At 45.9% G+C, this 13,701-nt stretch overlaps 1 protein-coding gene across 8 annotated transcripts in view; it reads left to right on the plus strand.

The window, feature by feature from the left end:
* Window positions 1–10,450: 10,450 nt before the first annotated feature.
* Window positions 10,451–13,701, plus strand: part of SYNCRIP (synaptotagmin binding cytoplasmic RNA interacting protein) — a 30,362-nt gene continuing 27,111 nt past the window's right edge. For 3 of the 8 annotated variants that reach the window (XM_069598330.1, XM_069598333.1, XM_069598328.1), the window contains exons 1-2: window positions 10,451–10,910; window positions 13,240–13,399. In XM_069598330.1, the coding sequence (XP_069454431.1) occupies window positions 13,252–13,399 (148 nt within the window). In that variant the 5' untranslated portion in view covers window positions 10,451–10,910; window positions 13,240–13,251. Of the gene's footprint in view, window positions 10,911–11,251; window positions 11,865–13,239; window positions 13,400–13,701 lie in introns of those variants that run through there. The other 5 variants (XM_069598329.1, XM_069598332.1, XM_069598327.1 and 2 more) reach the window with 2 other exon arrangements.

The following is a 13,701-nucleotide window of genomic DNA, read 5'->3' on the forward strand; positions in this document are numbered from 1 at the left end:
GCTATGATAAAAAATAGATATAATAATGCAATTGATTCATATAAATGGTTAAATCTTAAATGGGTATGTGGTAATTGGCCATTTTGTGCTAGATCAAGCAACTCAATTTAGCCAAATAAAGAGAGTATTACTTAAAGGACACTGAAGATGTGGTGTGCATTAATAGGAGGGGCCTGAGGAATCTGAGACTCAGTGATGGAATGATTGTCCACTTAGCACTACATGATCTGGTCCTAGGGAGGAAACAGGACCAAGGAGCCTCAGAGGCTTAACAGCTTTGTGCCACCTCTCTTGCTGTGTGTGATCCTTCTCAGACTATCTTTGCCCATTTCTGAATATTTGCTTTATATTCCTCCTGCTTTTCATTGGTCAACTCCCTCCCTCTCTTCTATTTACATCTATTCTCTTCTCTCTCGTCTTCTGAAAAACCTTTCTCCTTTTTTCAATTCCTCTCTCTCCTGCATTTTCAACCTTTTTCTTTCTATTGGACCTTTTTATGGTCCTACCCAGCAACTGGACATGCCAACTGAACACAAATATACATATGATTATATGCATCTCCCATTTTAAAAACCAAAACAGACAAACCAGGACAAGACGAAGAAAGAAAGAAAAAAAAAAACCTCTTGTCTTGAACCCACATTTACCTTTAAGCACTCAACCATCTCTCTGGGCTCTTTCCCAAATGTCCTGAAAGAGTAGTCCACGTAGGCTGCCTCTACCTCCCTTCTCTCTAGCCCCTTACAGCATTCTAATCAGGTCAATCCTGAAATGTTCTTCTTGAGAAGTTCTATTCCATTCTCACCCCAAATTCTTAACTTCATTCATTCAACATAGTTGACCACTTCCTCTTTACACACTCTGCTTTCTTTTCTGAATCATCACTCTCTTGGTTTTTTCTCCTACCTTTCTGGCCATTTCATCTCACACTTCCTACAGGCATCTAGCTTACTCATTCTCTAGAAATTGATTTTTCTGGGACTCTATCCTTGGACTTCTTGCCCTTGCTCTTTTCCTACTCTTCTAGCTCCATGATTATGTCCATTCACATGGCTTTAAATTCATTTATTACAAGACAATTGAAAATGCAAGTGGATTGTTCTAAATTAGTGCTGTCCAATATAACCTTCTGTGATGATGGAAATATTCTGTATCTCTTCTGTCCAATACCATGGTCATTAGCTACATGTGGCTAGTGAGTGAGCACTTGACAGGGGGCTAGCGTGACTGAGGAACTGCATTTTAGATTTTATTCAATTTCAATTAATTTAAGTTGTCACATGTGATTGGTGACTATGGTATCGGACAATTTGGTTCCAGGTTAAAAGAAACCAAAGGATAGACTTCCCTGGTGGTCCAGTGGCTAAGACTCTGTGCTCCAAATGCTGGGGTTCCAGGTTTAATCCCTGGTTAGGGAACTAGATCCCACATGCTGCAACTGAGACTTTGGATGCCACAACTAAAAATCCCAATTACTGAAAAGAAGATTGAAGATTCTGCATGTTACAACTAAGACCCAGTGCGGAAAAGAAAGAAAGAAGCTGAAGAAACAACAACAAAAAAACACAACTACTAAAGAACTTGGTTAAGGTAGTGAAAAACAAATGCAGAAGTAGGTTTCAACTTGCTCTCTCTCTTTCCAGGTACTTGCCTACCTCCTTTTCCCAAGTGTGAACCCTCCTAACCAACAATGACTCCAAGCCTGCCACCAACCACAGAACAGACTTCTATATGGCTCTCCTATAGTCCTCTTTTATGTCCATCTAGCAACTGGACATGCCAGGCTTTCCAGATTGCCCTGCAAGCTCTCTTTATTCATTCAGCCTTTGGAAGGGCTGATTAGTGACTTAGCTCTCAATTCTTCAAGTCTCCTTTTGGACCATAGCTTCTCCCAGCACATGAATTCTTATTCCTATAAGAAAATCCTTTTTCTATAATGCTCATAATGGTTCTGTTTCTCTGACTGAATCCTAACTGATGTCTTCCCCCCCCCCCCCCCCCCCCCCCGACGGCCGCTACATATTTTTGTTGCTGCTTGTGGACTCTCTCTAGTTGTGGCCAGCAGAGGCTACGCTCCGTTGTGGTGCAAGGTCTTCTCGCTGTGGTGGCTTCTCTTGTTGCGGAGCACAGCCTCTAGGTGCTCAGGCTTCAGTAGTTGCAGCAGGCAGGCTCAGTAGTTGCAGTTCACGGGCTTGAGAGCATGGGCTCAGCAGTTGTGGTACACTGGCTTAGTTGCCCCATGGAATGTGAGATCTTCTGGGACCAGGGATCAAACTAGTGTCCCCTGCTTTGGCAGGTGGATTCTCATTCACTGAACCACCAGGGAAGTCCCCTAACTGATACATTTCTTGGCAACAGTTATTCTTTCAATCTTCCCCAATGCAAGGGCACGAATATCCATCAACCATCTCCTAAACTCTCTACCTTCAGTCCATCACTAAGTCCTTGGCCAACTAGCTTCAAAATACACATAGAATATGCCAATTTCTCTCCATCTCCTCTGCAATACCCTCATCCAAGTAACTCCTATCCCTTACCTGCTTCCAGGTCCATCATCAAACCCCAATATCTACTCTAAATGCAAATTTTAAACGTGAAACATTTTGATGACATCCTATTGCACTTACTTACATAGTTCTGCATAATCAGGTTCCTGCCAGCTTCTCCAGACTTCTCTTGAACCACTCTCTCCCTTACTAAATATACTCGAACCTTACTGGCTTCCCCCCCCCACCCCCACCAGAAAAGGCCATGCTTTTTGCTCTTCTCAGAGTTTTCACATATGCTAGCCATTCTGCCTGAAATATTCTTCCAATTCCCCATGCATTTCTCACTTTCCTTAGTTTATTCCTTCAGGTCTTGTTTTAAACATCACTTCCTCAGAAACTCTTTCCTTGACCAACCTACCTAGGTGCTCCTTATTCTGTAACACTATACTGTGTTAGTTTTTTCTTTACATTGATCACATTTTATAAATGCTTATTTATTTTAAAAAGTGTATTTATTCTCTCTCTCTCTCTCTTTTTTTCTCATGTAGCTGTGATCTCCAGGAAGGTAAATGACATTTCTGCTTTACTCATCTGGTGCTTAATTCAGTGCCTTGTGTATTGCTGGTGTTCAAAATGTATTTGTGGAGTGATAGAATGAATGGATTGCTCTTAGCTTCTGCTTATTTCTGGTTTCTGCTTTCTTATAATTTTAGTTTGATAAGACCTCTCATAGCCCCAGTTCTAACTCCCTCCTCGTGACATTGACTCTTTCTTTGGTACTGCTCTAGATATGGTCTGGTACCTGATGCTGGTCCAATTAGTTGGGGCAAGGCAAGAACAAAAAGTGTGACAGCCTCGACTGCTCCCTTAGCAGGGCTTTGGGGGATGGTTCCCTGGTGGCTCAGAGGTTAAAGCGTCTACCTGCAATTCAGGACCCGGGTTCGATCCCTGGGTTGAGAAGATCCCCTGGAGAAGGAAATGGCAACCCACTCCAGTATTCTTGCCTGGAGAATCCAATGGACAGAGGAGCCTGGTGGGCTACAGTCCACGGGGTCTCAGAGACTGAGCGATTTCACTCACTCACTACTCTTGGAAAGAGCTTTGAGACACAACATGATAGACATATTCAGTGAAAGAATTATCACTAAATTTTCCTTTTTTTGTGCCATGATTCATCTTGAATGTCTGAACAACCAAAGACTGCTTATGTTCTGGGATTCCATTCAAGTAGAATAGGAATACTTTGATAAAACCACCCTTTGACTGTATGTTTACATAATCATTGTTCGTTTTGTCCTTACTTGTATAAAATCTGTTCCTTCTTATAACTTAACCTATCATCTCCCCCTGTAAAAGCTAAAATGCAAACAGCTAAATTGAATCTGAACTGCTAATTAAAAAAAAACCTAAAGGTAGGACTTCCCTAGTGGTCCAGTGGCTAAGACTCAGCACTCTCATTGCAGGGGCATCTGGGCTCCATCCCTAATCAGAAATCTAGATCCCACTTGCCACAACTAAAGATCCAGTGTTCTGCAAGGCACAGCCAAATAAATAAATCCTTTTTTTTAAAGCTAAAAACAATAAGAAGACTAACTAGCATTTTAAGTGTATTTAAAATGTCAAGATTTTAAAAATTAATAGGTTTTGTTTTTAAAATAAAAATAAATAAATGCTCTATTTTAATATAGCATTTTTAGATTTAAGAAAAATGAGCAGAAAGTAGAGTTTCATATACCTCCTCCCCCAGTCCTTTCTTCTATCATTAACATTGTACATTAGTGGGTATGTTTGTTACAACTGACAAGCCAATAATGATTCATTGTTACAAGCTTAAGTCCACAGTTAACATTAGAGTTGATTCATTATGTAGTACATTCTGTGCTGCTCCTGCTGCTGCTGCTAAGTCGCTTCAGTCATGTTCGACTCTGTGTGACCCCATAGACGGCAGCCCATCAGGCTCCCCCGTCCCTGGGATTCTCCAGGCAAGAACACTGGAGTGGGTTGCCATTTCCTTCTCCAGTGCATGAAAGTGAAAAGTGAAAAGTGAAAGTGAAGTTACTCGGTTGTGTCTGACTCTTCACGACTCCATGGACTGTAGCCCACCTGGCTCCTCCATCCATGGGGATTTCAGGAAAGAGTACTGGAGTGGGGTGCCATTGCCTTTTCCAAGCACATTCTATGGGTTTTGCCAAATATATGGTATGTATTCACTATCAATAGAACCACACAGAATAGTTTCACTGCCCTAAAAATTCTCAGTGTTCCTTCTATTTAACCCTCCCACCTGCTGTTCCTCTTCTTGAACCCTTGACAACCACTGATCTATTTACTGTCTCCATAGTTTTGCCTTTCCCAGAATGTCATATAGTTGAAATCATATGGTACATAGCCCTTCCAGATTGGCTTCTCTCAGCAATACGCATTCAAGATTCCTCCATGTCTTTCCATAGCTCGATAGTGCATTTCTTTATAGCACTGAATAATATTTCACTATATGGGTACCAAAATTTATTTATCCATTCACCTATTGAAGAATACCTTAGTTGCTTTCAAGTTTTGGCAGTTATGAATAAAATTGCTATAAACACCCACGTGCAGGTTTATGTGTGTGTGTGTACTTAAGTTTTCAATATAGTTGAGTAAATACCAAACAATACAATTGCTGGACCATACGGTGTGAGTATGTTTAGTTTTGTAAGAAAATGCTAAACTGTCTTCCAAAGTGGCTGTACCATTTTGCATTTCCACTAGCAATGAATAAGCATTCCTGTTGCTCCACATCTTGCCAGCATTCAGTGTCAGTGTTTTGAATTTGGCCATGATAACTGGTGTTTGGTGGTATCTCACTTTTTGAATTTTTAATCCTCTAATGACCTGAGTTCAATTCCTACATCAGGAAGATCCCCTGGAGAAGAAAATGGCAACCCACTCCAGTATTCTTGTCTGGAAAAGCCCATGTACAGAGGAGCCTGACAGGCTACAGTCCATGAGGTCGCAAGAGTTGGACACTACTTAGCAACCAAACCACCAAACACCAACCAATGACATATGAAGTTGAGCATTTTTTTCCATATGTTTATTTGCCATCTATATATCTTCTTTGATAAGGTGTCTGTTTAGATCTTTTGCTCGTTTTTAAATTTAGTTATTTCCTTACTTATGGCTGAGTCTTAAGAGTTATTTGTATGTTTTGGATACTAGTTCTGTAACAAATATATGTTTTGCAAAGATTTCCTGTCAGTCTATAGCTTTTCTTTACATTCTCTTAGCAGTGTCTCTGCAGAGCAGAAGTTTTTAATTTTAACATGGCAGCCATTTAATTACCATGAAAATAAGATGTCAGAGATATTACAAAAACTTTCTCGATTATTAGAAAGAGTCAACTGAATGACTTCCACAGTCTCTTTTGACACTAGGTTTTTATGGTTCTGTGAAAAGAACAAAGGTGTGCTGTGAACTTTTCCCGTATGTATTCTAGCCCCCATTTTGCATTATAACATTAATATATGATAATTGCAAAAAATTAAAAAATATAGAAAAGAAAAGAAGAAAATATGATCTTTAAAAAAAAAGCAGTTCGGCATTTAGTAGTGGAAGAATATGGATGACAGGCAAACAGGCATGACTTTATGCCTGCCTTTGATGAATTGCGAATTAACAGGTCTCCATCTTCTCAGTAATTCAAAGGTTACATGAATGGGAAAACAGTAATGAGGTCCATAAATAATTAACTTAAAATATTTATTGCAACAAGTATTACCACCAAAGTGTACGAGGTAAAAAAGTGTATGATGGTCTCCCTCCACCCTATCCTTCTTTCTAATTGTAACTGTTCTCTAGAAACAAAAATCTTTATATCTATGATAACTTGCTATGTACATATGCACGGACCTGCAAGCTTCACAAGCCAGGGATCAATCTGTGTCAGTCTTGACATATAACACTGTGAACCTAGTGCATACCACAGAGCTTGGTATGCAGAAGATGCTCAACTGAACGAGTAAATGTCACACTGTACATTGTTCTGTAGGAGGCTTTAGAATTTTTTTTAAGAATGTAGCCTGGATATCTTTCCATGTAAGGATATTGGTAGCTACCTCATTTTTTTCAATGACTCCAGAATAACTGACTCAATGTATGCACATTATAATTTATTCAACCAGTTCCCTATCACTGGATGTTTAGCTTATGTATATATTTACAAACAACACCCCCCCCACACACACACAAATGTTACAAACAATACTTCAGTATGTATTCTAGTCTAATTATTGTGTTTAAAAAAAAGTCACATCAATCTATCCTCTCACTCCCTTGGGGAGACTTAAGTCACCTGGCCACATCTGGCTGCCCCAGAGGCTAGAAGTGGAATTTCTAGCTGGACAGCATGTACCAGGTTATAAGACATTCACAGTGGAAGGATGGAAGAACAGAACTTGGTGGAGCGGGGCTTATAAATTATTATTTAAACATTATTATTTAACCATTATTTATTTATTTAAAAAACCCTCTCAAACCACCAGCATTGAACGTGTGTGTCAATTTCTCCACATCCATGGGGGGGGGGGGTGGTGGTGGTGGTGATATCCCAAACCAAATATGATCAGTCTTTGTCATTGTTGCTGTTATTTTTGTTTGGAGCAAGGGTTCAAAAATAAGGGATATAGCTGTCGATTTTGCTATAAAGGAAAGTTGGGATTCAAATGAGGAAGATCTTAAGTGGCAAATATGAATGACATCTGAGTATTTTTAAGCTGTGAAAAGCTGGAGAAAGAGTTTGAGAAATTTTTTAAAAATATATTGTAAAATGTTTGAGCTGGAAGAGATCTTAAAAAGTCTTTCAGTGTACTTTTATAGATGAGGAAATCAAAATTCTGAGAAGTGAATGTGTTTATCCAAGCTCACACTACTCATTAGTAACCGATCTGGGGTTAGTATCAAGGCTGTTTGCATCTCAGCCTATCATCATGTTTTTTCTTATTAGGGACATATGACATATGCACGTTATTTATTATTTTTGGCTGTGCTGGGTCTTCCTTGCTGTGTGCAGGCTTTTTCTAGTGGTTCGTGGGCTTCTCATTGCAGTGGCTTCTCCTGTTGGGGAGCGTGGACTCCAGGTGTGGGCCCAGTAGTTTGGGGCCATGGGCTTAGCTGCCCAGCAGCATGTGGGATCTTCCTAGAACGGGGTTCAAGTCCAGGTCCCTCACATTGGCAGGCAGATTCCTAACCACCGGACCACCATGGAAGTCCATATCATCATTTGGTTTCATTCAGTAAATATTTATTGAGCATCAAATCCTGTGTTCAGTACTAAAGAGGATTCAGGGAAGTAAGGACACATTTATTGAGAACTTTCTTGTGTCAGATCTTTCATATACATTTCAATCTAGCCCAATGCACCTACTGTACCAAATGAATCTATCTACCAGTTTATTTTTTAAAGAATTATTAGGAGTTCCCCATGTTCCAGTAACAGTAGTAATTCTTTGGCATCAAGCCAAAAATATATTCACTAATTTTCATGGCAAAAGCAGGAACAAGAAAAGTAATATTAAGAGATAAGAGTGTCCTGAGCCTCTTTGTCTGCATTTAAGAAATAAATTTGTTACAACAATGAAATCACCTTGAGTCAGCGTTGCAAAGGAGTTAGGACTGTGCCATGATATTACTGTAGGTACTGAAAAAAATTCATAATAAGTTCTGTAGGTCAGGAGGAAAATTATACTATTGCTTCTCTCAACAGGATGTCAACCGGAGAGCATGCCTGACAGCTATTTTCTCAGGCCTGCTCAGGGCATCTCTGACCAGCTTTCTGTCTAGGTGCTCAGTGTGTGCCATCCTGAGAAATGTCAGAATTGAGGGAAGGCCAGTGGAAAGTTCAGAAGGGGGCAGAGATTTGGCTGGGGAGATGTGTGGGGCAGATCAGATAGAGGGCTTTGTTGATCTAATTAAGGATTTGGTTCTAAGTGTACTGGGAAGCTAATGAAGGGCTTTAAGCAGATGCTCCAGAGTCATTTGCAATTAAAAGACAGACAGACAGACAGACAGACAGACACATACACACACAAGCTTTGAATGGTTTAGGAACGCTTCAAGGATGGATGAATCAGCAGGCTGTATCACTAGTCCAGGCAATAGGTGATGGTAGCTTATCCCCTGGTTGCAACATAGAAAGAAACAGATCAAGAAGACAAAATTTACAGAACTTGACTGAGGGGGCATTGAGGGAGCACATACTGTCCTGAATGAATCCGGCTTTCAGCTAACGCTGCTGGATGCAAGTGATGGACATTCACTGAGGGGGGAACTCTGGAGACTGATCATTAGGACAAAGATCTTGTGCTGTTTTTGCAAAGTTGATCTTGATGAAAGTGAAAGAGGCGAGTGAAAAAGTTGGCTTAAAGCTCAACATTCAGAAAATGAAGATCATGGCATCTGGTACCATCACTTCATGGCAAACAGATGGGGAAACAGTGGAAACAGTGTCAGACTTTATCTTTTTGGGCTTCAAAATCACTGCAGATGGTGACTGCAGCCATGAAATTAAAAGACGCTTACTCCTTGGAAGAAAAGTTATGACCAACCTAGATAGCATATTAAAAAGCAGAGACTACTTTGCCAACAAAGGTCTGTCTAGTCAAGGTTATGGTTTTTCCAGTAGTCATGCATGGATTTGAGAGTTGGACTGTGAAGAAAGCTGAGTGGGGAAGAATTGATGCTTTTGAACTGTGGTGTTAGAGAAGACTCTTGAGAGTCCCTTGGACTGCAAGGAGATCCAACCAGCCCATTCTAAAGGAGATCAGTCCTGGGATTTCTTTGGAAGGAATGATGCTAAAGCTGCAACTCCAGTAATTTGGCCACCTCATGCAAAGAGTTGACTCATTGGAAAAGACTGTGATGCTGGGAGGGATTGGGGGCAGGAGGAGAAGGGGACGACAGAGGATGAGATGGCTGGATGGCATCACTGAGTTGATGGATGTGAGTTTGAGTGAACTCTGGGAGATGGTGATGGACAGGGAGGCCTGGCATGATTCATGGGGTCGGAAAGAGTCGGACACGACAGGACTGAGCCACTGAACTGAACTGAACGCCCACATAAAGGTCTGGGGGTGGGTGGGTTAGACAAAGGAATTCCGGGTGGAAGAAGAACTAGAGATTTCAGTTTGGGGGATCTGGTCAGCTGGTGGACGACATTACCTAGGTAAAGGCACTTTTCTTCTTCTAAAGGAAAGTTGATCTTCAGAAAAGTCTAAAAGAAAGTGTTGGATGGTTAGATTGATTATTTTCATTCTTTAATGTATAGGATTGCTCAGTTTTGATTGTATTTTTGTATTAAACATCTTGGTTATTTGTTTTCATTTATAACATTATCTACGACCTTCGAATTATGAACTAAAACTCTTATTGCTGAATTAACTGAATGCAATAGCAGGACCAGGTATGACAGTAAGAAATTTTAGGTAATGAAGAGCTCAGATCTTTGTTAAACAGTGTGGCAGGTCTTGTCAAATTATTTAAAATTTTTTATACCTTCATCCAGGCACCAATGAGAATAATTTGACATATGATGTGTTTAAGCACTTTGAAGAGTAGTCATCTAACTTTTTGTTGCACCACTGATTTGTCGTCATAGAATAGATTGTTTAGGGAACCAGTAAGCGCTTTAAAATAAGCTTGCTTTTTAATCAAAACGACACTATTCCTATTTTTCATTACAGCTTCATTAAGTAAAATTAATATCCACATCGCGTCTGAAATTCAAATGTCTTTGTCTTATCTTTCTTGTACCTAGTACACGGTTACAGAAGAAATGTCAGTTCAGTTTTTCGAAAAGAAACAGATACGTGCCTCACAGTTGCCCAAAGCACGCAGCTTTGTGCTGCATCAAGTTGCTCAAACTGTGCTGCGAGGAAGCCCGTAACTGCTTAAAAGGCCAGGGACTGAAAAGGAGTATTGCACAACTCTTCACCACCCAGCGGTTTCGCTTCCAAATCTGGCTTTCGTATCATCCCGAGGCGGGAGCAGCTCCTTGCTCCACTGGAGACAGCCGGTCCCCCTTCAAAAGCAGCCGGGGTTTCCTCGTCCCAGCCCCGGGCGCCCCTCCCTCCGCCCGAGGTTCCCGTGGAAGGGAAGCCACGTGGGCTGGGGCCCAGGAGTTCCCATTGTCCAGCAACGGAGACCCAGTCATCCCGGAGCGACTCCTGCACTCGGGTCCCTCCAGCCAGGTGGACCAAAGGTCCGTGGGTCTCCGCGCCGTTCCCCTCCCCCGCCGCTCCATTGTCTGCCTCGCCCCGCCCCGGGGGACACGTGCGCCTGCAGCCTCCCGAGCGAGGAGAGCGCGGGGCGGCGGCGGCGTGGACACCGCCTGGAACGGCTACGCGGCCGCGGCGCCGAGGGCGCGGGCCGGGCGCGCACGGACGGGTGGGTACTCTCAGGGCAGCTGCGATCGCGTTCCGCGCCCCCCGCCCCGTTCCCGGCTGGCCCGGGACTGAACGGGGGGTGGGGCGAGCGGGAGCTCGATGGGGGTGGCGTGCGCGTGGTGCCGCGGTGGGGGTGGGGCGGGGCGGGGTGGGGAGATGCCTGTCTCCTGACAAAGGAGAACGAGTGGGACACGCTGAGCCGGCCCGTCCCGCCCCGCCCCGCCCCACCCGGAGGGGAGAGGGAGGGGGAGTGTCGGGAGGGGAAGGGGCGGGCCTTTCATTCACTCTTGGCCCCTCCGCCGCCGCCGGAGCGGAAGGGCGGGGTCTCGCGCCCTCCCGTGTGATGAGGAGCGAGGGTGGCGGGGAGTGAGGGTGGCGGGGAGTGGGGGCGGAACCCGCGGGCGCGCGTCCCGAGGCGTCGGCTACGTCGTCACGTCAGCGCGGGAGAGAGAAAGAGAGGAGCCGACTCGGCAGGGACTGGGGGACGGGGCCGACAGAACGAGCGAGGGAGGGAGCGAGTGAGCAAGCGTGCATCTAGGAGGGGAAGGGCGGCCACTTGTGCCTGAGCGGCCGCGAACGACAGTACGAGCGGTGGGAGAAAGAAGCAGGGAGGGGAAGAAGAAGGGCCTAGGGAAGAGGGCTGACGGAGACTGGTGGTGGTGGGAGAAGGAGAAGGAGGAGCTGGAGGAGGGCAGGAGCTGAGAGAGTGAGTGAGAGAAGCGGACGCGCGAGGGAGGGGAGGGAAGGGGGGGGGGTGTCACGCGGAGGCGCGCGCGCGCACCGGGAGCGCGCTCGGAGGCGAGTGGAACTGGATCGGGTTTGCTGCCAGCGGCGTGAGCTTCGGCCGCCATTTTACAACAGCTCCACTCGCGCCGGACACAGGGAGCAGCGAGCACGCGTTGCCCGCAACCGGATCTCCTCGGACAGGATTCCTCCGCCGCAGCCCAACGGGGAGGTAACGACCGCTGGGACCCGGGTCTGGGAAGGGAGCTCCGTGACATTGTGGAGTGAGCTGGGGGAGGGCGGTGCGGGGAGAAACCGGCTTTTCTGGAAAATGGATTCCAAGGGAGAGGGGAGCACGTTGACTGGGGCTGCTCAGGAGTAGGCCGCGGCCCGCGCCGTCACTTCCTCCTCCCCTCCATGTGCTGCCGCTGTTCGGGCTTTGTCTGCGGCGCTCCAGGGAGGAGGCGGCCCCGTGGCCCGCGCGGACAGCGAGCGGCGGCGGAGTTGGTGCTGTCGTGGCCGTCGCCGCGGCGCGGGAGTGGGCGGAGAGGAGCCGGTTCCGTCCCGCAGCCGCGCGGCGGGCTTGGGTGGTGCTTGGGGTCTGGCGGGCATGGGGCAGTTCGCGGAACGCCCTCATGTCGCCGGCTTGCCGGCACCGGCCCGCGGGTGGCACCGGCGGCCCGCGCCTCGCAGTCACTGCCAGGACCGGCCAGGGGTGGGGGCTTGTACCGTGCGCCACGGCGCACGTCTCGGCTGGGCGCGCGGGCGGCCGGGGGTCGCCGGCGCCCGGGGCAGAGAGAGAGCCATGTGTCACGGCCGAGACGGCGGCGCTGGGGGGCGGGGAGAGCCTGTGGCCTGGCGCCGCCGCGGCCTCGGTGTCGAGGGGCGAGGTGCTGCTGCTGCTGCTGCTGCTGGCTGGGGGCTCCAGCCGCGGCTTTGGGTTGCTGTCGGGAGCTGGTGACGGTCGTCTTGGCCTGGGACTCGGTGGGTTGCCGTTGAAGGAAGTTGTAGGACATTTGAAGGCGCGGAGCACGTGTTTCTAATGGGTTCCCGGTGGCCGCGGCGGTGAGGCTGCCGCTCTGGGTGCGGAGTCGGGGGCGGGCTTTGGGGTGCGGGGGTGAAGGGTGGAGAAGCGGGGAGGTGGGAAGGTAGCTTGTGTGAGCGCTTTGTTCTTCGCTGGCTGTTGTTACTGATCTTTAAGCGGCAGGCGGGAAAAGCGCGCACTTTGGGGGTTTACCTTTGAGAGGGAAAAGCCCAGCTTTGCTTGCTCCACACACACCTCATTCTCTGTACGGGCACAGTTGCATGTGGCACGCTGGCTTGTCCTCGTGCTGGTTGGGCTCCATTTGTAATGTGGTTTTTCCTAGGGAGTGTTAGCAGGTGAGTCAGGGGTGGTGCTAAGGAAAAACGTAGTGGATCCGTCCTTCGGTGCCCCGCGCTCCAAATCTGGCTTGTCAGGCGACAGTGACTTTAAAGTAAGGCCTGTTTAAAGGGATGTATAGGCTTTCTGGTGTAGAAATTGGTAGAGAAAGTCAAGATTGGGGCTCTCATATTGTTCTACCCTTTTTGAAGACCCTAGTTTAATTTTGCTTATTGCGTTTGAACAGATCTCTGGAAACATGGCTACAGAACATGTTAATGGAAATGGTACTGAAGAGCCCATGGATACTACTTCTGCAGTTATCCATTCAGAAAATTTTCAGACATTGCTTGATGCTGGTTTACCACAGAAAGTTGCTGAAAAACTAGATGAAATTTACGTTGCAGGTAAGAACTAACACTTGCAAAATTACATTATGAAATTTTTCTATTGGATTTCTGGCTTTGAACTAAAATAGCAACTTTTTGTGGTTTCCAAGAAGTGTGGGACCTGGAGTTTTGCCTTGTTGTGCTAGTAGGTTCTTGTGAGCTAGAGGTTAAGGTGTGTAGAGGGAGGGAAGAAGGAAGGGTTAGGTGGTAAAGGCTGGATGGCCAGATGGTTAAGTATATGATGGTAGCAGGTAGCAACAGCTGTTGAATGTTGGGAGCAGGCTGTGTGACTTTTGGGGGTATTTTTATGGTAGGATTCT

Source organism: Ovis canadensis, chromosome 8 (assembly GCF_042477335.2).
Source record: "Ovis canadensis isolate MfBH-ARS-UI-01 breed Bighorn chromosome 8, ARS-UI_OviCan_v2, whole genome shotgun sequence".
Lineage (NCBI taxonomy): Eukaryota > Metazoa > Chordata > Mammalia > Artiodactyla > Bovidae > Ovis > Ovis canadensis.